Genomic DNA, 24743 nt, shown 5'->3' on the forward strand with positions numbered 1-24743 from the left:
TAGGGTTATGAATTCCGAGAGCCTTACTTTTTCTAGGGAGATTTAGAATGTAAGTATCGACTTTTTATTTTGGAGCACTGCCAATATGATGTGGAGTTGGGGATATTACCCTAATCTTGTCAGGGACTTGTTCATGTTGACATTCTTTGACAACTGTGCTCCACTATGGGGAAGAAAGTCTTGGGCAAAGAATTAGGACCATGTATTAAATTCTGGTTAAGAAGATTTATTGCTGAAACCTAGACACAACTAATCAACTAATGGTCAGCAATAGCAATAGTACGTAGACTTATATACCACTTCACAGTGCTTTACAGCCCTCTCTAAGTGGTTTATGGAGTCAGCATCTCGCCCCCAACAATCTGGGTCCTCATTTTACCAACCTTGGAAAGATGGAAGTCTGAATCAACCTTGAACCGGTCAGGATTGAACTCTTAGCAGTTGGCAGAATTAGCCTGCAATACTGCATTCTAACCACTGCACCACCATCCTCACGGCAATAAATTGATGCTAGATCAGACTCAATGGAATTCAAGAGGGGCTGGACTTGGAATGTTTGTGTACATGTAACGATTTTAGGCTGAGTCCTCTCTTGACTCTGCCCCAGACTCTGCTTCTGCTTCTTCTCCTACAAAGTATAACTTACTTGATTGGTTCACCCTAGGCACCAAATGGACTTTGTTGGGTTTCAGAGGTGATTTAGGGTTATCCTGGGGTTCTGACGCACAGTTTGAGTCAAGTCTTTGCTGCAGTTTGGAATGAAAAGACAATGACATCCTTGTGTCAGGGTTCCGACAGATACCCTAATTAAATCATGAGCCTTCCACGAGCTTCAAAAGAAATCCAGTTATTTATTAGGAGCTTCATTTCAGCACATTCCCAAATGAAGCCAGCTCTGACCTTATGTAATTTACGCCATGATTATTACCCTGTTTCTCTCTTCCCCCCAGGGTGTGTCATCAATCACATTCACCAACAGAGTAATTTCATGGGTTGTAGAGGTCACTCCCCTCCGGCTGCTGTGGGTAACCCTGGGATACAGCCTTGAGAGAGATAAACATGGAATGTGTCTTTGGCTTCCATGCCGTTTCACCAGTTTCCCATCCCCCTTGGCCTGTGGCAACTCCAGAGCAGGCCAGGGATGCTTTGCGAGTTGACACCTTGACTCAGATTGCACCTGTGCAAACGATTATGCATAGTACCTCAGAGGCCCCGTAGTTATCAAAGGATTTCTGGGTGATGGAGCATCATCAGAAATGCTTTGTGGTGGAATGTTTGGATGATCTTGGGGAAAGAAGGGAAGAGCTGCTGCCTAGGAAACAATCAGAGAGAAGAGACAGGAGCCTCCAGTGGCTTAAGGGTCAGAGGAAGAAACCTAGGAACTTAAAAAGTTTGTAGCTTCAGACTTGCAAGATTCTGTTAAAGTAGCTTTGCAGTAAAGCAGAACTAGTTAATAATAATAATAATAATAATAATAATAATAATAATAATAATAATAATAATAATAATAATAATATCAGAGTTGGAAGGGACCTTGGAGGTCTTCTAGTCCAACCCCCTGCCCAGGCAGGAAACCCTACACCATTTCAGACAAATGGCTATCCAACATTTTCTTAAAAATTTCCAGTGTTGGAGCATTCACAACTTCTGCAGGCAAGCTGTTCCACTGATTAATTGTTCTAACTGTCAGGAAATGTCTCCTTAGTTCTAGGTTGCTTCTCTCCTTGATTAGTTTCCACCCATTGCTTCTTGTTCTACCCTCAGGTGCTTTGGAGAATAGTTTGACTCCCTCTTCTTTGTGGCAGCCTCTGAGATACTGGAACACTGCTATCATGTCTCCCCTAGTCCTTCTTTTCATTAAACTAGGCATACCCAGTTCCTGCAACCGTTCTTCATATGTTTTAGCCTCAGTCCCCTAATCATCTTTGTCGCTCTTCTCTGCACTCTGTCTAGAGTCTCAACTAGTTCATCTAGTTTTGTTTTGTCCAGTTAATCTGGAAGACCGCACAAATCTTGAGCACTGCTGAAGGAACATAAAGAACGGACTTAACCAGACATGGTCAAGAGCCTTCCTCAGCGTGCCAAAGTTTATTTTTCCACCCTTATTGCACCTTCAGAGAGCCAGTTGGAGGTCCTGCTGTGAGGGTTCTTCTGGGCATCTATTATGGATCCTAGCTGCATGGCTCTTGTGGAGTTACCTGAGGTCTGGCCTTGTCCAGTCACTTCAGAAGAGTCTGAACTTGTTGGCCCTGATGGAGCAGGCAATGTCCTTGGAATTATGAGATCAACCTCCTGCGTTGTAGTTTCATGTCTTTCCTTGATTATGTCCTCCTGGGAGGTGGCATGTGGTCAAGTCAGAGTCATTTTGTTGGAGCCTTCTTTGCCACAGCTCCTCCCCTGTGGAACAGCATCTCTTCAGAAAACCAGATGGCCCCCAACTCCATTAGCCTTTCACAAAATGCTAAAGATCAGGGTGTTCCTTCAGGCATTTGGGCCGGGAGGTTAAGCAAGCTCTGCAAGTTGATCGGTTTTTATTGCTGGTATGATTTTTTTTTTTTGCTGGTATGATATTATTGGTATGATTCTTTTTTGACCATGGACATTTGTTATGAGGATTGCCAGTTTAATTTTATTGATGATTCCTTTTCTTCTGCCTTCACTCTTAAATTCCACCCGGCTTATTGCTGTGAGATGAGCGATTGCATACATGATTTAAACAAATAAAAAATAGAATAATGGTAGAAATCTCTTGAAAGTGAGTTAATGGCTGTTTTCCATTTCTCTCTCCCTCCCTCCCTCTCTCTCCCCCCTCTCCTCCTTGTCTGTCTCTCTCTCTTTTCAGTGCCATTGTAACTTTGAATGGTCCCTAAATGAATGGTTGTGAGACAAGGACTACCTATAGCCCTATCTAATAAATAAGTCCCATATCTTAGTCCCATGCTCATAAATGTCATCCCTGGCATCAAGGATGCCAACAGCAAAGATGAGTAGATGTTTTCACCCTATGCTCTCCTGCCAGGTGTTCCTTTTCTTCTGCCAACTCAGCCATTATATTTTTTGAAAACCATGGTTTGTATATTTGCTATCCACCAGAACCAAGCCTTCACCGGTTTTGCGGCTTAGTATGATCTCTAAAAGCCACTGGGTTTTGTTTTATTTAATACATTGATATATTGATATTGATTGTTTCCTGATTGCTTATTTGTACCCTATGACTATCATTAAGTGTTGTACTTTATGATTCTTGATGATCTTTTCTTTTATGTACACTGAGAGCATATGCACCAAGACAAATTCCTTGTGTGTCCAATCACACTTGGCCAATAATATTCTATTCTTTTCTATTCTATTCTATTCTATTCTATTCTATTCTATTCTATTCTATTCTATTCTATTCTATTCTATTCTATTCTATTCTATTCTTTCTTCTTTTTCTTTCTTTTCTTTTTTACATTTATATCCCCACCTTCTCCGAAGACTCAGGGCGGCTTACATTGTGTAAGGCGATAGTCTCATTCTATTTGTATATTTATATACAAAGTCAACTTATTGCCCCCCCCAACAATCTGGGTCCTCATTTTACCTACCTTATAAAGGATGGACGGCTGAGTCAACCTTGGGCCTGATGGGACTAGAACCTGCAGTAATTGCAGGCAGCTGTGTTTAATAACAGGCTTCTTACAGCCTGAGCCACACCGCGGCCCATATTCTATTCTATTCCTATTCCCATTCCATTCCATTCCATTCCATTCCATTCTATTCTATTCTATATATGAAGCTTAAACCATGCTATGACACAGTATGTAATTATAAGCCATTTCTGGTGTACACATTACACAGAGAAGTAGATGCATACTTTACAAAGGTGTCTGAGATAGCTGGGTGGTGAGAATGTCAGATATGAATTAACAGAGTAACAGAGTTGGAAGCGACCTTGGAGGTCTAGTCCAACTCTTGCTTAAGTAGGACACCCTATACGATTTTAGACAAATGGCTGTCCAATATCTTCTTAAAAACCTCCAACAATGGAGCACCCACACCTTCTTCACTGGTTGATTGTTCTCAGCGTCAGGAAATTTCTCCTTACTTCTAGGGTACTTCTCTCCTTGATTAGTTTCCATCCGTTGCTTCTTGTCCTGCCTTCAGGTGATTTGGAAAATAGGTGGACCCCCCTCTTCTTTGGGGCAGCCCCTCAAATATTGGAAGACTGCTTCTCTTGTTTGAGGTCAGAAAATCCACCTATTTAAACCAAAAGTCCTCTTTGCCTACTTTTTGGGCAGTGAGAATGATTCTCTCCCATATATTTCCTGTATATAAATGGGGTGTACATTTTCCCGACATACAACAGGGTAACCCAATCCGGATATGTTCCAGGTGTGAGAACTTGTTCCCAGAAATTGGACAAATTTGGCAATCAGTAAATACATCAGAGGCATCGAGGTTAAGAGACGCAATACAAAGCTCACAACTCATTGGGAGAATTGTAAAATGAAATAACGAAGCATTTTGATCACCTGAAAAACAACATGAATAATGGTGGTAATAATTGAGGCAGGAGAAAATTAACTTATGGATTGTATTCCACTTACATCTTGCTTAAGGGGTGTTCAGAAAAAAAACCCACAACATTCAGAGCAAGTTAGTTTTTTTATCTCTGGAAAATTGCAAAAGTTGGCCAAGTTCTAATTTTGACCAGAGTCTATATTTGGCCCTGAAGTGTGTTCCCTGCATTTTGAAGGCTATTCCTGGCAATTAGGTCTACTCAAAAGGAAAAAACAAATTTGATAAGTCTTAACAATGGCGCTAGATAAAATGTGATTCATCATTTGTGTGTGTGTGTGTGTGTGTGTGTGTGTGTGTGTGTGTGTGTGTGTGTGGAGTGTAGCCATTTGGTTTTATTCTTATTCTAACAAAAACATTTCAAGGAAAATCCAGGGTAAAGTTTACCGAGATTAATAGGTTGAAGTTACGAGAAGGCAACATTCAAATGAATACAGAGGAAAATTTTCCAACCATAAAAACAGTTTTTGCAGTGCCAAAAATGATACAATGATTTTTCCCCCTGGATAAGCTCAATCAGAGGCTGCATTTGAGTGAGATTCATGCACCAAAGCAAGGATTTTAAGGAACTAAATAAGCCATTCTGACTCTGTGAACCTATATTGTACAATTGCATATGAATTTTGAAAAATTTTGTAAATGTAAACATAACTGTCTACCGTATATACCCATGGACTTTTAATCTACCGTATATACTCATGGATAAGCCCATTGGTGTATAAGCCAACCCTTGAATTTGTAACCAAAATTACATGAAAATATAATAAGCCGTTTGTGAAAATTAAAATAAAAAAAGTTCAAGGGTCGGCTTCTTCCAGGTGACACATTTTTCAAGGTATTTAGTTAATAACTAAATTATTAACTCCTCCTCCTATTCTCCTCCTATCTCTCCGACCGGTCGCAGACGGTGTTGGCGGGGGGGCAGAGGTCGACCCCGCGGCGCCTCACTTGTGGGGTGCCGCAGGGGTCGATTCTCTCGCCCCTTCTGTTCAACATCTATATGAAGCCGCTGGGTGAGATCATCAGTGGCTTCGGTGTGAGGTACCAGCTGTACGCTGATGACACCCAGCTGTACTTTTCCACACCGGGCCACCCCAATGAAGCTATCGAAGTGCTGTCCCGGTGTTTGGAAGCCGTACGGGTCTGGATGGGGAGAAACAGGCCCAAGCTCAATCCCTCCAAGACGGAGTGGCTGTGGATGCCGGCATCCCGGTACAGTCAGCTGAGTCCACGGCTGACTGTTGGGAGCGAGTCATTGGCCCCGATGGAGAGGGTGCGCAACTTGGGCGTTCTCCTGGATGAACGGCTGTCTTTTGAAGACCACCTGACGGCCGTCTCCAGGAGAGCTTTCCACCAGGTTCGCCTGGTGCGCCAGTAGCGCCCCTTTCTAGACCGGGATGCCTTGTGCACAGTCACTCACGCCCTCGTGACGTCTCGTCTGGATTACTGCAATGCTCTCTACATGGGGCTCCCCTTGAGGGGCATCCGGAGGCTTCAGTTAGTCCAGAATGCGGCTGCGCGGGTGATAGAGGGAGCCCCTCGTGGCTCCCGCGTGACACCTATCCTGCGCAGACTGCACTGGCTACCTGTGGCCTTCCGGGTGCGCTTCAAGGTTTTGGTGAACGTCTTCAAAGTGCTCCATGGCATAGGGCCAGGTTATTTACGGGACCGCCTACTGCTACCGAATACCTCTCACCGACCCGTGCGCTCTCACAGAGAGGGACTCCTCAGGGTGCCGTCGGCGCGACAGTGTCGTCTGGCGACGCCCAGGGGAAGGGCCTTCTCTGTGGGGGCTCCCGCCCTCTGGAACGAACTCCCCCCAGGACTTCGTCAACTCCCGGACCTCCGGACCTTCCGTCGCGAGCTTAAAACACACTTATTCATCTGCGCAGGACTGGGTTAGTTTTTAAATTTACGGGTTTTTAATGGGTTTTTTATTATTTATCCTAAATTTTTAATCTCGGCCAATTGAATAAGTTTTTTAATTGTATTTTAATTGTATTTATATTGTAATATTATTGTGTATTTTTATCTGGCTGTGAACTGCCCTGAGTCCTTCGGGAGAAGGGCGGTATAGAAATTTGAATAATAAATAAATAAATAAATAAATAAATAAATAAATAAATAAATAAATAAATAAATAAAAGGATTTACTTATCCACAGATAAGGGTTTATCTTTGAGTATATATGGTACTTCCAAAAAGTATATTCTTGTGGGTAAGTTCATTGACAGATAAGCAAATCCAGTTTTTGGCCACCTAAAATTCTTGCTTTATCCCCAAGTACGTATATAGGTAGCCCTCAGCTTATAATAGTTCATTAAGTGATTGTTCGACGTTACAACGGAACTGAAAAAAGTGACCTGTGAACATTTTTCACACTTATAAATAATGGCAGCATCCCCAAGATCACGTGATCAAAATTTGGATGCTTGGCACCTGACTCCTATTTATTGACGGCAGTATCCTGGGATCATGTGATCACCTTTGGTGACCTTCTGACAAGCAAAGTCAATGGGGAAGCCAGATTCACTTAACAACAAAAAAGGTCGTAAAATGAAGCCAAACTCATTTAATACTGTCTCACTTAGCAAAATAAATTTGAGGCTCAGTTTGTGGTGGTAGTTCAAGAACTACCTGCAGTATATGTTTTCTATTTGTAGATCCTGTCTTTCAGTGTTTTCTTTCATTCAATTTAAGTGACCATTTCTGGACTAAATTACAAAGCTATGCAGGCGATCCGCTTCTCAAATTTCCTGTCCATAGTATCTCCAGATTTTATAAACAATTGCTGTGGGCACTTTTATCCTTTCATCCCCTCTTTTCGCAAACGGTTGTCTCATTTGTATGCAAGGAAAAGACCATCAAAGAGATTGTACACAAATACCAATGTGCCCCAAATTGTAGCCAAGTCAAATCTTATCTGTTTAGGAAAAATTCAAACGCTGGAAATTTAAAATGACAAAGAAAGGCTCATCCCCCTGAAAAAGGATTTCTGTGCATCGTGATCAGAGCCCATTAAATGTCCATTCCTTTTCCCCCAAGCAAAACAATCTTTCTTTCTTTCTTTTTTTTTAATGAATGTTGAATCTGAGATTGTTTAAGTGGGTTTTGTTTTAGCACAGAAGACTCTGCTGTTTGTTCTGATTTATTCTCTGTCTAAATCATTCTTCATGGTTCTCTAAACTAGTATTTTTCAACCTTGGCAATTTTAAGATGGGTGGAAGACTTCAGTTTTCAGAATTTCCCACCCAGCCTGCTGGAATTGAAATATAACTCCAAAGTAAGCTAAATGTCAGCAACAGCTGGTGAAATATAATCAGGGGCCACAGTCAACAATATAGGAGCCAGCTTGGTCTAGTGCCGTGATGGTGAACCTATGGCATGCGTGCCCAAAGTGGCATACGGAGCCATGTTGCCTGGCACGCGTGGCGTCGCCTGTTCCTCTTCCGGTTTTCTGGCACACATGCGCGCAGGTCGATCAGCTGGCCTTAGTGCGTGCAGCAGTGCTGGAAACTGGAAGAGCTGGTCTTCCATTTTCCTGCGTGAGCATGTGCACCAGCCAGCTGATCGTTGCTCGCGCATGCTCACCAGAAACCCGGAAGACTAGCTGTCCAGCGTGCACATGCCGGAAACAGGAAGTTCATTTTCAGGCATACGCATGCATCCGAAAAAGTTCGCCATCACTGGTCTAGTGCAGGGGTCTCCAACCTTTTTTTTTTTTTAATTAAATTAAACCTTGGCAAAGCTGGCTGGGGAATTCTGGGAGTTGAAGTCTGCCAGGCTTAAAGTTGCCAAGGTTGGAGACTCCTGGTCTAGTGCTTAAGGCATCAGACTAAAAATGAGAGATGATGAGTTCTAGCACCACCTTAGCCATGAAAGCCAAATGGGGCCAATCACCAGGAGAGGGTGACTTCTAGTCCTGTCTTAGCCATGAAAGCCAGCTGAGTGACCAGCTGAGTGACCAGCCCAATCTACCTCACAGGGTTGTTGTTGTGGGGAAAATAGGAGGAGGAAGTTGTGTCGATTAGGTTTGCCTACTTGAGTTATTTGTAAAAAAATAATACGGGCAGGATACAAATAAACAAAAATGCCTTACTTTTATATCCTTATTATGGGAGGAGCGGGGGCGGGAGGTCTGTGGAAGTTTCTGGAGTGCGGCCCAGAAATGCTAAGTTAATGGGGTCAAACAAGTGAAATGACAGGGACCTTTCAAGGCTGTAAAGTCCATGCAAGCTACCGATTGGCGTTTCGCTTTAATGATGGGTTAGCAAAACCAAACACTTGTGTTTATGTTTTCCTCTTTCGTTAAAATTGCAGGCTGCAAACAGTTACCTGAGAGACCAGTGGTTCCATTCCTTGCAGTGGAAGGTAAGTTGTTTATCTATGTTTCTGCTACAATCATTAAAAGAAGAAAACAACTTGCGCACTTTAAGTGTAGTTACCCTGTAAATCAATATATTGATCTTCAGTTTCACTCAGAGAAACGTATCTCCCAGGCTGACATTCTGGGTAGGAGATTGCCAAAGCCTAAGAAAACTGAAAATTTGCCATCACATTGGAAAGCATTCAATATGTGGGAAGTAACCCCATTAAATTAAGTTAAATTTAATTTCTTTTCTATTCAGTTTAAAGGGAGTGGAATTCAGTCTAGTTTCATCCCTTAAATGTATATTGAAATGGAGTTCAATAAGATTGAATTAAGTTCCTTCTGCCTCCTTTTTGGGTTGTGTTCCCACTGGCACTTTGCATGAAAACCCAAGTCTGAATTTCAGCCTGAGAAAAATGATGTGTTTCCTGCAAAATAATAACAACAACAACAACAACTTTCAGTTGACTGAGTTTCATGTTTGGTGAATAAAAGTTAATAATAAGAATAAGAATACAGACAGATCGTCATTTGGAACACAACTCGCCAGATATCACGGTTGTCGAAAACTGAAATGCACAATTTATTGACATCACGGTACCAGGAGATGCCAGAGTCGAAGAAAAAGAACTGGGAAAAAAAATCACAAAATATCGCGACCTGGCCATCGAAACTACGCAATTGTGGATGAAACATGTAACAGTGTTACATGTCATCGGGGCACTTGGTACCATGTCCAAGAATTTTACAAAACACATCAAGAAATTGCAGCTTCCTGCAATAACACCAGCAGAACTGCAAAAAACTGCGCTACTTGGATCTTCGTATATCTTAAGAAGGTACTTGGTTGATACCTAGGATGCTGGCAGCAACCTGTATCAACCATCAGCACCAGTCAATAGTATTTGTGATGCCCTTTTGAATGTTCAGTTGAGTCAGTTTCATATTTAATGAATAAAAGAGATAATAATAATAATAGACTCTCAAGATAGACCTGTCAATTTTAACTCGGTCTGAGTCTAAATAAAGGCTAGAATTCTTCGGAGGTGAACCTTATTTTGCTGACTGTAAAAACTCTCTCTAACCAGGGTGGACCGGTTCAAATCTTGCTTAATGTGGAATTTCAAAATTATCTCTGAAATGATGTTTTGTGTTGCTTGTGGAAATGCAAGAACTGGATAGTCATTCCTGAGCACGATTCTTCTACTTATGGTGGTAGGAGAGACCTTCCAAAAGGAATTACAAGTAGACCTTGACTTACGACCACAATCGAGACTAGTATGTCATGGCTAAATCAAGACCGTTATTAAGCGAATCGCATGGGATTTTATGACCTTTATTGTCATGATTGTGACATGAATCTCACATGGTCATTCAGCAATTCTGGCTTTCCCCATTTGTTGGAAATTAGCTGATCAAGTTATAGGCAGTGGTCACATGATCTCTGGGCACGGAAATTGTCTTAAATACATGCCAGTTGCCAATTTTGTCCGGGTGACTATGGGGATGTGGCAACAGTCATAAGTGTGAGAACTGATTAAAAGGCTTTTCCCCCTAATTCTATTGTAACTTTGAACAGTTGCTAAACCAATGGTTTTAATTGCAGATTACCTGTATTGTGGGTTCATGCATGTATTTTTCAAATATAGTTCCCTAGTATGGATAGTTCTCGATTATGACCACAATTGAGCCCAAAATTAACAGTTGTTAATTTTAACAGTAATAAGCAGTTAATTAACAGTTGTTAATTTTAACAGTGTTTAATGGTAAATTACAGATTGAGTTTTAGCCCATTTTATGACTTTTCTTGCTACAGTTGTTAAGTGAATCACTACAGTGATACAGGTAATAAGGTTAAGGTTGTTAACCTGGTTGTTGAGTGAATCTGGCTTCCCCATTGACTTTGTTGGAAGGTCTCAAAATGTGATCACATGACCTGAGGCCACTGCAGCCATCATGAATACATTCCAGTTGCCAAGCATTTAGATTTGGAGAATGTCACCATGGGGATGTTGCAATGGTCATTAGTGGGTAAAACAGTCATAAGTCATTTTTTTCAATGCCGTTGTTAACTTTGAACCATCACTAAACAATCGGTTGTAAATTGAGGATTAAGTTGAGGACACCAATTGGTTGTAAGTTGAGGTAGTGAGTTGAGGTCACTAAATGATTGTAAGTATGGAAGAAGACAACCTGATGAACATCTATGCTTTCCTCTGTTTAAAGAACCAAGAAATGAGTGAATTGTTTTTATTATATGTGAGACATTTGGGGAAAGTAGAAATTAAAATGCATCCTAACCACTGGGGGGCGCAGTGGTTAGAATGCAGTATTGAAGGCAAACTCTGCCTACTGCCAGCAGTTCGGTCCTGACCGAACTCAAGTTTGACTCAACCTTCCATCCTTCCGAGGTCGGTAAAATGCGGACCCAGATTGTTGGAGGCAATAGGCTGTGTCTGTAAATCACTCAGAGAGTGCTGTAAAGCACTGTGAAGCGGTATATAAGTCAAAGTGCTCTTGCTCTTGCTATCTTAGCCATTTTTGTGCATGGCACCCCCTGTGCTCTGAAAGCATATGTGTACATGTGTGCATACTCCTTTTTTTCTTTTAGCTAGTATGTTCTATAGCAGGGGTGTCAAACCCTGCTATAGAACATACTGACCCTCATATAGACATATACATATATATGTATATATACGTATATATGTGTGTGTGTGTGTGTGTGTGTGTGTGTATATATATATATATATATATATATATATATATATATATATGTATGTATGTATGTATGTATACATATATGTATGTATATATGTACACACACACACACACACACACATATATATATATATACACATACACACATACATACATACATACATACATACATACATACATACATACGCGGTGGCTCAGGGGCTAGGACGTTGAGCTTGTCGATCGAAAGGTCGGCAGCTCAGCGGTTCGAATCCCTAGTGCTGCCGTGTAATGGGGTGAGCTCTCGTTACTTGTCCTAGCTTCTGCTAACCTAGCAGTTTCGAAAGCACGTAAAAATGCAAGTAGAAAAAATAGGTGGGAAGGTAACAGCGTTCCATGTGCCTTTGGTGTTGAGTCATGCCGGCCACATGACCACGGAGACGCCTTTGGACCGCACTGGCTCTTCGGCTTTGAAATGGAGATGAGCATCGCCCCCTAGAGTTGGAACCTTTACCTTTACCTTTATACACACACACACACACACACACACACACACACATACACCTTTACCTATATATACGTATATGTATATGTATATATATACATATAGACCCTCATTTCATTGAGGGTCACATCAGGGTTGTGTTTAACCTGGGGGGCGCGGAAGAGGCGTGGCCAGCTCAACATCACTCCTGTCAGAGGCGCCTGTGGTGGTCCAAGCGCTCTGACCGGGAAAACAGGCTCCCAAACTCTGTTTTTGGCTGTCATGGCCTCCTGCAACCCTCTGCCGGTGAAAACTGAGCTCGGCAGCCCTCCCCAGCTCCGTTTTCACTGCCAGAGGGTTGCAGGAGGCTGTGGCAGCTGAAAATGGAGCTCGGGAGCCTCTTCTTGCTGGCAGAAGTACCGCGGCCCGATCCTTCGCTGTTTCCAGCAGGCCAGATCTAAGTACCTGGCAGGCCTCATCCGGCTCCTGGCCCTTGATTTTGACATCCCTGTTCTATAGGCTGCTGTTGCCTTGTTTTCAAGGATTTGTTCTTGTGACTCTTTCGTTTTTCTCTCTCTCTCTTCCATCTGAATGTCTGCTTAATGTTAAACTGTTTACCTGGGAGGGAATCTGACAGGGGGGTGGGGCTTTATAACAGCATCATAAATCCTTATTTAGGACAGTAGTTGAGCATTTCCAGAGAAGGGTGCTTGAGATAGCAGCTACGTAGGAATGATAGAAGTTCTGGCTATGCTCTGTAATTCTTCTGATTCAGCCTCCTTCCTCCTTTAGAAACAAGAGTTCCTCGGAAAAGGTGGAGAGTTGGAAACATCTTTATTTATTTCTTGAACGTTGGGAGGAGAATTGTGCGTTGCAAAATTGATCCATGGATGCAGTTGGAATTAAGACAGGCAATTGAATAAATCTGGGGATTTATTCATCATAAGCATGGCTGCTCTGTTTTTGTCCCGTTTCTGTCACTTTCTACCTGCAGAAATCATGCATATATTGCTAGCAGTCTCTTTCTTTTGGATGCAATTTTTTTTGGATATATCCAAAATATTGTTATCCCTGCAATAAAAGAACTATTTATAAGTTGCGGGAAAATTGTATTCAATTCTGATCACCATGATACGAAAAGGATGCTGAGATCCTAGAAAGTATGCAGAGAAGAGCAACAAAACGGATTAAAGATCTGGAGGCTAAATCGTTATGATGAATGATTGAGGTGCATCGAGCTTATGGTGGAGAAAGATTTGGGGTGACATAATAGCCTCTTCCAGGACGTGGTGGGCTGTCACAGAGAAGAGGGGACTGGCTTATTCTCTAGAGCACCAGAGGACAAGGCATGAAGTAATGGATGGAAACTAATCAAGGAGAGAACCAGCCTAGAATTCAGGAGAAATTTGCTGACAGTGAGAATAATTAGTCAGTGAAATAGCTTTTTTAAAAAATTTGCATTTATATCCCGCCCTTCTTTGAAGATTCAGGGCGGCTTACACTATGTCAAGCAATAGTCTTCATCCATTTGTATATTATATACAAAGTCAACTTATTGCCCCCAACAATCTGGATCCCCATTTTACCTACCTTATAAAGGATGGAAGGCTGAGTCAACCTTGGGCCTGGTGGGACTTGAACCTGCAGTAATTGCAAGCAGCAGCTGTTAATAACAGACTGTCTTAGCAGTCTGAGCCTCTCAAGAGTTGTGGATGCTCCATCACTGGAGGTTTTCAAAAATTGACTGGGATAGGTCTCCTGTCTTGAGGAGGAGGTTGGACTAGAAGACCTCTGAGGTCCCTTCCCAACCCTATATGATTCTAACTTCTATAATCTTCTCAGTGATGGCCCCCAGCTGCAGATGCTTCCAGTTGATGAGTGATTTTGTTATCTGACCCATGTGCCAAGCCTTTAATGTTATGAGAATGTCTTCATATTTTGTTTTAAAACTACAATAGTGACCTGATTGTGTTTCAATTCTAGGCTTTATTTATAATTGTAATTTTAGAGATTTGCATATATTGTTTCGTTCCAAGAAAACAACATGCCAAGGTTATACGTAGGAATCAAACCAGCAAGAAAAGAATCTACTTGTACTTACATTGCACTGGAAAGCTTTCTACTGAACAACAGCCTACACATTCCAGAAGTAAATTATCCTAAAATAAATGAGGCAAATTGTCATGTTGGCATAAGAAAATAATCTTAGATGAGCAATAGCTCATTTCTCCCCCCACAAACAATCCAATGGAATCCGAACGTTGAAAATTATTTGCTTTTCCAGCAGCTGGCACTAAACTTAGAAAGGAACCTCCTGAAGGTTGGATAGAATTATGAAAAGTAATTTTGGTGTGCCTGTTTTTCTTGACGTTGGAAAAATTTGATTTAGAAATCCATGGAGCGCCAATGCTTGCTTATGTCCAAATAGAATGATTTCATACTGGCAACCTGAATGCAGAGAAGAACAACAAAGATGATGAGGGTACTGGAAACTAAAACATATAAAGAACAGTTGCTGGAACGGGATATGTCTCATCTGATCAAAACAAGGACTAGGGGAGACATGATAGCAGTGTTCCGATATCTCAGGGGCTGCCAAAAAGAAGAGGGAGTCAAGCTATTCTCCAAGGGCAGGACAAGAAGCAGTGGGTGGAAACTAATCAAGGAGAGAAGCAACTTAGAACTAAGGAGAAATTTCCTGAGAGTTAGAACAATTAATCAGTGGAACAACTTGCTTCCAGAAGTTGTGAATGATACAACACCGGAAGTTTTTAAGAAGAGATTGGACAACTATTTGTCTGAAATAGTGTAGGGTTTCCTTCCTGAACAGGGGGTTGGGCTAGAAGACCTCCAAGGTCCCTTCCAATTCTGTTATTCTGTTATTCCATTATTTTGTAATTTATAACGTAAAAGATATGAAATAGTCTGGCATGCACATAAGCCCTTAAAATTGTTGATTGAGTGTTTTAACATTGCCAACTCATGGCAGAATCCCAGTTTCTGAAGCTTTCCCCCAGCAACAAGATCCCTTGATCTCTGGGTGAATCCAACCAAGACTTAATGGGAAGGAATGTCAGGGATGAACTATTATTCATCCATTTTTATCGTTACCCCATAAATGTCAGTCTCAGAAATTATTACACGGTCAAGTAAACTGGAACACACAGTGCCAGGCTGAGTTAACTTAACTAGCGTAGTTAGATGTAAATGGGGCTGATTTAGTAGGAGTTAGGCAGATAATAGTACAGCTTACAGCGGCTTCAACTTTGCAGAGTATCTAAGTAATTTTGGGGGGGGGGGCAAGTCTATTCTTTTCGTCTCTTCCTTTCTTTGCCCCCTCCCTCCGTCTGTACTTCCTGCAGTCCTGAGTTGTATATTTATTAATTTATATCCTGCCCTTCTTATTTTTACAAAAAATGCAAGGCATGGTTAACGTACCTAATTCTCTTTCCTCCTCCTATTTTCCCCACCATGACAAGATTGTGGAATGTTTTAGGAACTAAGATAATTTCGGGGAAAAATGATTTTCTTTGCGTCATGCTTTTGCATTTTGCTTAAAATCACTTTCTTTTAACAAACAGAGCGGGATGGTCAAGAGAATGTTAGGGCCTATAGGTGGATCAGAGTGATAGGGATTTCTGAAATGGGGGGGGGGACCCTCAAAGATGTGCCTTGTTTGCGGTTTGGATGATTGGAAATGATTGGATGATTGGAAAGAACATGAATAGATGTACTCTATATGTTTAAATGATTGTGATTGATACTACCATGTTTCCCTGAAAATAAGACCCTGTCTTATTTTTTTATTTTTACTTTTTTTGAACCCTGCAATAAGTGCTTGGCCTTAGTGCCATGCGCTCAAAAGCCTGATTGGGGTTATTATCAGGGGAGGTCTTATTTTGGGGGAAACAGGGTAAAAGCGTACATTGAAACACAGAACAATAAAAGAATGATGAAATTTTAATATAAATAGTTAAATATATAAATAATGAAATAAATAATATAAATATATTTAATATAAATATATATATATATATATATTAATATAACAAGATATATGTAATAATAAGAGGGAGGTCTAGAAATTGAAGGGTGGTAGTATTAGGTATGTTTAAACAATATGCAACAATGAAAATGAAATGTAATAACTATGTGTAACAATATTATGTCTATTTGTATCAAAATGTATGATACCCAGGTGTCACACTATTCATGCATTGATAGGTATAAATAATATAACATTAAAAAATTGGGGGGAAAAGTTGCGCCGTGTTTGTATAGGTCAGGGGTCTGCAAACTCAGCTCTTTTAGAATTTTTTTATAGAAAAATAGAATATAATTTTTTATTGGCCAAGTGTGATTGGACACACAAGGAATTTGTCTTGGTGCATAGGCTCTCAGTGTACATAAAAGAAAAGATATGTTCATCAAGGTACAACATTTACAACACAATTGATGATCAATATATCAATATAAATCATAAGGATTGCCAGCAACAAGTTACAGTCATACAGTCATAAGTGGAAAGAGATTGACTTGTGGACTTCAACTCCCAGAATTCCTCAGCCAGCAAAGCTTTGCTAGCTGAGGAACTCTGGGAGTTGAAGTCCACAAGTCTTAAAAGAGCCAAGTTTGCAGACCCCTGATATAGGTAGTCCTCAATTTACAGCAGTTCATTTAGTGACCATTCAAAGTTACTACGGCACTGAAAAAAGTGATTTATGGCTATTTTTCAGACTTCTGACCGTTGCAGCATTCCCCATGGTCACATGACCAAAGTCCAGCTGCTTGGCAACTGGCTCATATTTATGACGGTCGCAGTCTCCCCCTGTTACGTAATCCCCTTTTGCGACTTTCTAACCAGCAAAGCCAATGGGGAAGCTAGAGTCACTTAACCACCATGTTGCTAACTTAACAACTGCAATGGGTTCACTGAACGGTGGCAAGGAAGGTCGTGAAGCAGAGCAAAACTCACTTAACCATTGTTTCACCTAGCAGCAGAAAGGATGGACTCATATAATTGGTCAATAGTCGAGGACTACCTATACCACATATACTTACTTATACGTACTTACGGGACCGCCTACTGCTACCTTATGCCTCCCACCGACCCGTACGCTCACACAGAGAGGGACTTCTCAGGGTGCCGTCCGCCAAACAATGTTGGCTGGCGGCCCCCAGGGGTAGGGCCTTCTCTGTGGGGGCCCCTACCCTCTGGAACGAACTTCCCCCTGGTTTACGCCAAATACCTGACCTTCAGACCTTTCGCCGTGAATTGAAAACGTATCTATTCATTCGTGCGGGGCTGGCTTAAATTTTGCTGTATTTTTAAATTTATATTCCATATTCCTAAATTTTATATGAATTTTAAATGGGTTTTTAGAATTTTAAATGTTTTAAAGTTTTCGGCCAATTGTGTAATAAGTTTTTTAATTTTGTTTTAATTGTATATTGTATTGTTTGCTTTTACTTTGGCTGTACACCGCCCTGAGTCCTTTGGGAGAAGGGCGGTATAGAAATCTAATAAATAATAATAATAATAATAATAATAATAATAATAATAATAATAATAATAATAATAATAATAATAATAATAATAATAATAATAATAATAATAATAATAATAATAATAATAATAATAATAATAATAATAATAATATAAATATATATATATTAATATAACAAGATATATGTAATAATAAGAGGGAGGTCTAGAAATTGAAGGGTGGTAGTATTAGGTATGTTTAAACAATATGCAACAATGAAAATGAAATGTAATAACTATGTGTAACAATATTATGTCTATTTGTATCAAAATGTATGATACCCAGGTGTCACACTATTCATGCATTGATAGGTATAAATAATATAACATTAAAAAATTGGGGGGAAAAGTTGCGCCGTGTTTGTATAGGTCAGGGGTCTGCAAACTCAGCTCTTTTAGAATTTTTTTATAGAAAAATAGAATATAATTTTTTATTGGCCAAGTGTGATTGGACACACAAGGAATTTGTCTTGGTGCATAGGCTCTCAGTGTACATAAAAGAAAAGATATGTTCATCAAGGTACAACATTTACAACACAATTGATGATCAATATATCAATATAAATCATAAGGATTGCCAGCAACAAGTTACAGTCATACAGTCATAAGTGGAAAGAGATTGACTTGTGGACTTCAACTCCCAGGATTTCTCACCCCGCAAAGCTTTGGTAGGTGGGGGACTCTGGGAGTTGAAATCCACAAGTCTTAAAAGAGCCAAGTTTGCAGACCCCTGATATAGGTAGTCCTCAATTTACAGCAGTTCATTTAGTGACCATTCAAAGTTACTACGGCACTGAAAAAAGTGATTTATGGCTATTTTTCAGACTTCTGACCGTTGCAGCATTCCCCATGGTCACATGACCAAAGTCCAGCTGCTTGGCAACTGGCTCATATTTATGACGGTCGCAGTCTCCCCCTGTTACGTAATCCCCTTTTGCGACTTTCTAACCAGCAAAGCCAATGGGGAAGCTAGAGTCACTTAACCACCATGTTGCTAACTTAACAACTGCAATGGGTTCACTGAACGGTGGCAAGGAAGGTCGTGAAGCAGAGCAAAACTCACTTAACCATTGTTTCACCTAGCAGCAGAAAGGATGGACTCATATAATTGGTCAATAGTCGAGGACTACCTATACCACATATACTTACTTATACGTACTTACGGGACCGCCTACTGCTACCTTATGCCTCCCACTGACCCGTACGCTCACACAGAGAGGGACTTCTCAGGGTGCCGCCCGCCAAACAATGTCGGCTGGTGGCCCCCAGGGGAAGATCCTTCTCTGTGGGGGCTCCTACCCTCTGGAATGAACTTCCCCCTGGTTTACACCAAATATCTGACCTTCAGACCTTTCGCCGCGAATTGAAAACATATTTATTCATTCGCGCGGGGCTGGCTTAAATTTTGCTGTATTTTTAAAATTATATTCCATATTCCTAAATTTTATATGAATTTTAAATGGGTTTGTAGAATTTTAAATGTTTTAAAGTTTTCGGCCAATTGTGTAATAAGTTTTTTAATTTCGTTTTAATTGTATATTGTATTGTTTGCTTTTACTTTGGCTGTACACCGTCCTGAGTCCTTTGGGAGAAGGGCAGTATAGAAATTTAATAAATAATAATAATAATAATAATAATAATAATAATAATAATAATAATAATAATAATAATAATAATAATAATAATAATGATAATAATATGTTGTTGTTGTTACTTGTGAAGTCGTGTCCAACCCACCGCAACCCCATGGACAACATTCCTCCAGGCCTTCCTGTCCTCTACCATCCTCCGGAGTCCATTTAAGCTCACCACATATACTCAAATATAATATACTCAGTGGTGGGATTCAAGTAATTGAACAGCCGGTTCTTTGCCCGAATGATTTCTTCCAACGACCAGTTTGCCAAACTGCTCAGACAGTTAACAACCGGTTCTCCCGAAGTGGTGTGAACTGGCTGAATCCCACCACTGAATATACTCGATATAATAAAATAACCCTTTTATTAACTAAATACCACGAAAAATGTGATTAAAAAACCCAACAATATGCCACCTCTGAACTTTAGCAACCGAGCAGCGGTTCCTAAACCCCCAAACTGTTATAAAAAGAACAAAAGTTGCAATTTAGTTGTCTGTCCGCCTATCAGTAAATCAAAACCTGCTTGGGCGAACCATAATACTCCTTGCTAGCACGAGTACATTCAGAGTAAAGCCGGAAGGGACCTCGGAGGTCTTCTAGTCCAACCCTCTGCTCAAGTAAGGAGACCCTATACCTGTGATGTTGAACCTATGGCACGCGTGCCCAAAGTGGCACACAAAGGCTTGTCGCCTGCACGCACGGCCTTGCTTGTTTGTCTTCTGGGTTTCTGACGCACACGGGCATGCGACGATCAGCTATCCTTCACACTCACAGCAGTGCCAAAAATCGGTGCGCAGATGTGTGCCAGCCAGCTGATCATCGCGCACACATGCACATTAGAACCTGGAAGTTTGGCTTTTCGGAGCGTGGCCCAGATGAGCGCGCGTGCGATGTTTCCGCGTGATGTTTTCAGCACTCGGTGCCAAAAATGTTCGCCATCGCTGCCCTGTACCATTTCAGACAAAATGATGGTCCAATCTCTTTATAAAAAGTACCCACAATTTCTGAAGACAAGCTGTTCCACTGGTTAATTGTCCTCCCTGTTAGGAAGTTTCTCCTTCATTCCAGGCAGCATCAATCATGATGGATGAAATGGGGAAATTGTAGAGGCCGGCAGGGAGAAGCAAAGCTTGTTTGCTTTTTTTTTCTTGCACCCCCTACCCACCCCCGGCTTCTCCAGAAAGGGCTGTTAGGAAGCACATCTGCAGTTGGGTGTCTCACCCATCGTCCAAACTTCCTGGAGGAGCAGCGACAGCAGTTCTTATTCCAAAAAAAAAGAAAGAAAAGAAACCCATTTTCTCTAGCCTGCTGCTTGCTCTTTGCTGACGACAGGAAAGTAAGACGGAGGCGAACCGTCCATTCCATTTATGGCAAAGTGAGGCTAAAACCGCCAGCAGAATAGCACATACATTTTTTTTTCCAGAGGAGGGGGAGCAGAATAGGTAGGTAAACAGATTTCTTTCTCTCTCTTTTTTTTTTTTTTGAAAGAAAGAATGAAAGGAAGGAAGAAAATATTTTCCGGCGTTGGGAACAGCTTTTCCAGCCAGAAGGGGATTGCAGGGGAGGGGACTAGGAAAGATGGTGGCTGCAGCTGAAGCGTAAAAACCCTCCCAAAGGGAAAATCTGCATTCCTTTTAATCCGATTTGCAAAACATGGGTAGCTCAGGAGGGGGAAAATCAGCCTCTGTTAAATTAGAAATCGCTCTGAAAAATTAAAAGAAAAGAAAAGAGCCAGCTTCTCCGCAAAGGGGACAGGGCTGCCGTTCAGCTGATTGAGATGGGAGAGCTTTGGGGATTTATGCAGGGAGGGAGTCTGCTTTGGAGAATCGCATTGTTTTGTTTTTTTTCCTATGGAGACCTCTGCTTTCAATCACGGTCTGACACGTGTGTGTGTGTGTGTGTGTGTGTGTGCAGCGATGGACACATGCGTTTCTTGTTTTGTGGTACCTTTGTCAGGCTTACGGTTGAGACTGGAGGCTGGTTACCTGGGCAACTGGCTGATCAGGCCTAATTTCTTTGCAAAGTGGATGTTTTGTAACACACACACACACACACACACACACACACACACACACACACACCTTCCTCTGATATACGGGTCAAAATCCTTCAGAGAGAACACAGAGTAACAGAATTGGAAGGGACCCTGAAGGTCATCTAGTCCAACCCCTGTCCCTGCTCAAGAAGAAGACCCTATATCCTTTCGGATAAATGGCCCTCCAGTCTCTTCTTGAAAGCATCAAATGTAACCTAAAATTGTCTAGCTGAAGGTAAAACAGCTCAGCTCCTCAGACCACCAACTCCATTTTAACAGACCACTTGACAAAATAAGGGACTTGGAAGGGACCTTGGAGGTCTTCTAGTCCAACCCCCTGCTCGGGCAGGAAACCCTCTACCACTTCATACAAACGGTTGTCCAATCTTTTCTTAAAAACCCCTCCAGTGTTGGAGCACCCACAACTTCTGGAGGCAAGTCCTTACTTTGATTAAATGTTCTCACTATCAGGAAATTTCTCCTTAGTTCCAGGTTGCTTCTCTCCTTGATAAGGTTATTGCTACCTGAACTTCCTCTTCACTCTTCAAAAGGACTGCAAGTAGTAGTCCCCCAACTTACGGCCATAGTTGAGCCCACAATTTCCATTGCTAAGCAAATCAATAATTCAGTAAATTTTGGGCCATTTTAGGGTCTTTCTTGCCGCAGGTGTTAAGTGTCAACCACAACAATACAGGAGCACACAATAGATTCAAACTTAAAGTGAACCGCTCCAATCTTGATTGCAGAAAATATGACTTCAGTAACAGAGTTGCTAATGCCTGGAATGCACTACCAGATTCCGTGGTCTCATCCCAAAATCCCCAAAACTTTAACCTAAGACTGTCTACTGTTGACCTCCTCACCCCATTCCTAAGAAGTCTGTAAGGGACGTGCATAAGAGCACCAGCGTGCCTACCATCCCTGTCCTAATGCTCCCTTTAGTTGTATTCATTTTATGTATTCAATTCATGCTTATATTTATATATATTATTTAATATGTATTTGACCAAATAAATAAAATAAATAAATAAAATAAATAAGTGAATCACTTATTTATTTATTTATTTATTTTTCGTATTTTTATACCGCCCTATCTCCCTAGGGACTCAGGGCGGTTTACAGGCAGATAAAAAATACATATAAATACAAAATAAAACATCAATTAAAAAACTTATTCCAAATAGCCAAATAATTAAAAATAACAGTATACATAATAAAACCCATTAAAACCAGTTTAAATTTAAAATCTAAAATCTAGTCCAGTCCTGCGCAGATGAATAGATGAATAGATGAGTTTTGAGCTCATCAATCATTAAGTTAGAATTTCTGTGAGTAAGGAAATCAGTTGTTAAGTGATTCACACCTGATTTTTGCTTTGCTTATTAAGTGAATCAGTTGAGTTGTTAAGTAAACCATGTGTCATTAAGACCATCTCACCAGAGGTGGGTTTCAGCTGGTTCTGACCAGTTCTGGAGAACTGGTAGCGGAAATTTTGAGTAGTTCGGAGAACCCATAGTAAAAATTCTGACTGTCCCTGCTCTAAAGTGACCAGATTTCACCGATGGCAAAGCGGGACACCATTGACGGGGGGGAGGGGGGGGCTGCGCATGCGTGCTGAGTCTTGCCACCTGCCTGAAGAAGGAGGAGCGGCTGCTGCTTCTCCGTTCTTCCAGGCAGGCTCGGCTCTCCTCTCGGCTCTTCCAGGCAGGCTCAGTTCTCCTCTTGGCTCTTCTCTTCCTCTCGGGTGAAGTCTTCTCTCCTCCCTCTCGCGCCCCCTTCTCTGCCACTCCCCCTTCTCTGCCTCCACCTCTTGCGTTGCCGCCTCCCATTTTCAGAATGGGAGTGAAACAACCAAAAAAAATTGGGACTTTTTGGAATTGCCGTGGGACGCGGGACAAATTATTAAAAAGCGGGACTGTCCCACCCAAAGCGGGACGTCTGGTCACTATACCCTGCTCCCATCTATTCTCTGCCTCCCGAGTCCCAGCTGATCAGGAGGGAATGGGGATTTTGCCATGCCCACCAAGCCATGCCACGCCCAACAAGCTACACCTAGCTAAAAAAAAATTGAAACCCACCACTGCATCTGGCTTCCTCTGCTGGGATGGTTGCAAATAATGATCACGTGACTTCAAGATGCTGCAACTATCATAAATATATGCTGGTTGCCAAGCATCCGAATTCTGATCATATAAACATGGGAATGCAGTGACGGTTGTAGGAGCAAGGACCAATCAAAAGTCACCGTCTCAATGCCGTTGTAACTTCCAATAGTCTCTAAACAAATAGTTGTATAAACGTTTAACTTGGCAATGATAGTAGGGTAAAAAATGTGATCCTTGGTGTAAATCAAGGCTCAGCGCAGGCGATGACAAATTCGTAGAAAAATGTTGAATGCTATCCAAAATGAAAGTAGATATCACAGATAAGTCTCTGCGGTTTGAATCCCCCCCTTTTTTAAAAAAAAATCAGTTAACGTTACAACAAACTGGGAATTTGTGCCTTTTGTGCAGAGACATATATCAAAATAGTATCAAGTAAGTTGTTTTCGTCTCCTCTTTTACTTCAAATATTTAATACAATTTTTAAAGATAATTGCCTGCCATGGCTTTTTTGTTTTGTTTTGTTTTTTTCCTGGAAACACTCAGCAAAATTCCAAAGAGTCAACTTCTATTAAAAACGAAATTAAAGCCCATAAAAAAAAGCAGATAATGTAACTGTAATGGGGGGGCGAGGGGAATGGAACTGATATTGATATAAGAGAGCTGGTATTTTTGTCATAAAGCCACAATCCCAACTAGGAAACTTTGCCAGAAGGAAATGAAAGTTGGAGCAGAAATTTGGGGAATTCTATCCGAACCAGGAACCCAACTGGATGCTTTTCTACACTGGTTGTATTTATATAGCTAGTCCTTGACTTACAACCACAATTGGGAGCATTATTTCTGCAGCGAAGCAAGGCAGTCGTTAAATGAGCCACTCCCAATTTTACACCTTTTTTTGCCATGGTTGTCAGGTGAATCAAACTGCGGTTGTTGTGTGAAGTATGTGGTCATTAAATGAATTTAGCTCACGGGTGCTATTCAGCAGGTTCGGACAGGTTCTGGAGAACCAGTTGTGGAAATTTTGAGTAGTTCAGAGAACGGGCAAAAACCACCTCTGGCTGGCCCCAGAGTGGGGTGGGAATGGAGATTTGGCAATCTCCTTCTGCCACGCCCACCAAGCCACACCACACCCACCGAGCCACACCCACAGAACCTGTAGTAAGAAAACCTGAATTCCACCACTGATAGCTTCTCCCAGTTGAACTGGGTTCAGGAAGTACAAGTGCTAGAGTCTGAATGAAAAGTATAAGAACTACACCATATGGATTAAATGTCAAATCATTAGTAGTTGATATATGCAGTCTTTTTT

At 41.3% G+C, this 24743-nt stretch overlaps 1 protein-coding gene across 1 annotated transcript in view; it reads left to right on the forward strand.

Annotated features, from left to right (window-relative positions):
* The window catches only part of CMIP (c-Maf inducing protein), a 239009-nt gene that overhangs the window by 146796 nt on the left and 67470 nt on the right, over positions 1-24743 (forward strand). The window contains exon 3 of the mRNA XM_058155283.1: positions 8881-8931. Coding sequence (XP_058011266.1) covers positions 8881-8931 — 51 coding nt within the window. The remainder of the gene's footprint in view (positions 1-8880; positions 8932-24743) is intronic.

Source organism: Ahaetulla prasina, chromosome 12 (genome assembly GCF_028640845.1).
Source record: "Ahaetulla prasina isolate Xishuangbanna chromosome 12, ASM2864084v1, whole genome shotgun sequence".
In the NCBI taxonomy this organism is placed as follows: Eukaryota; Metazoa; Chordata; class Lepidosauria; order Squamata; family Colubridae; genus Ahaetulla; species Ahaetulla prasina.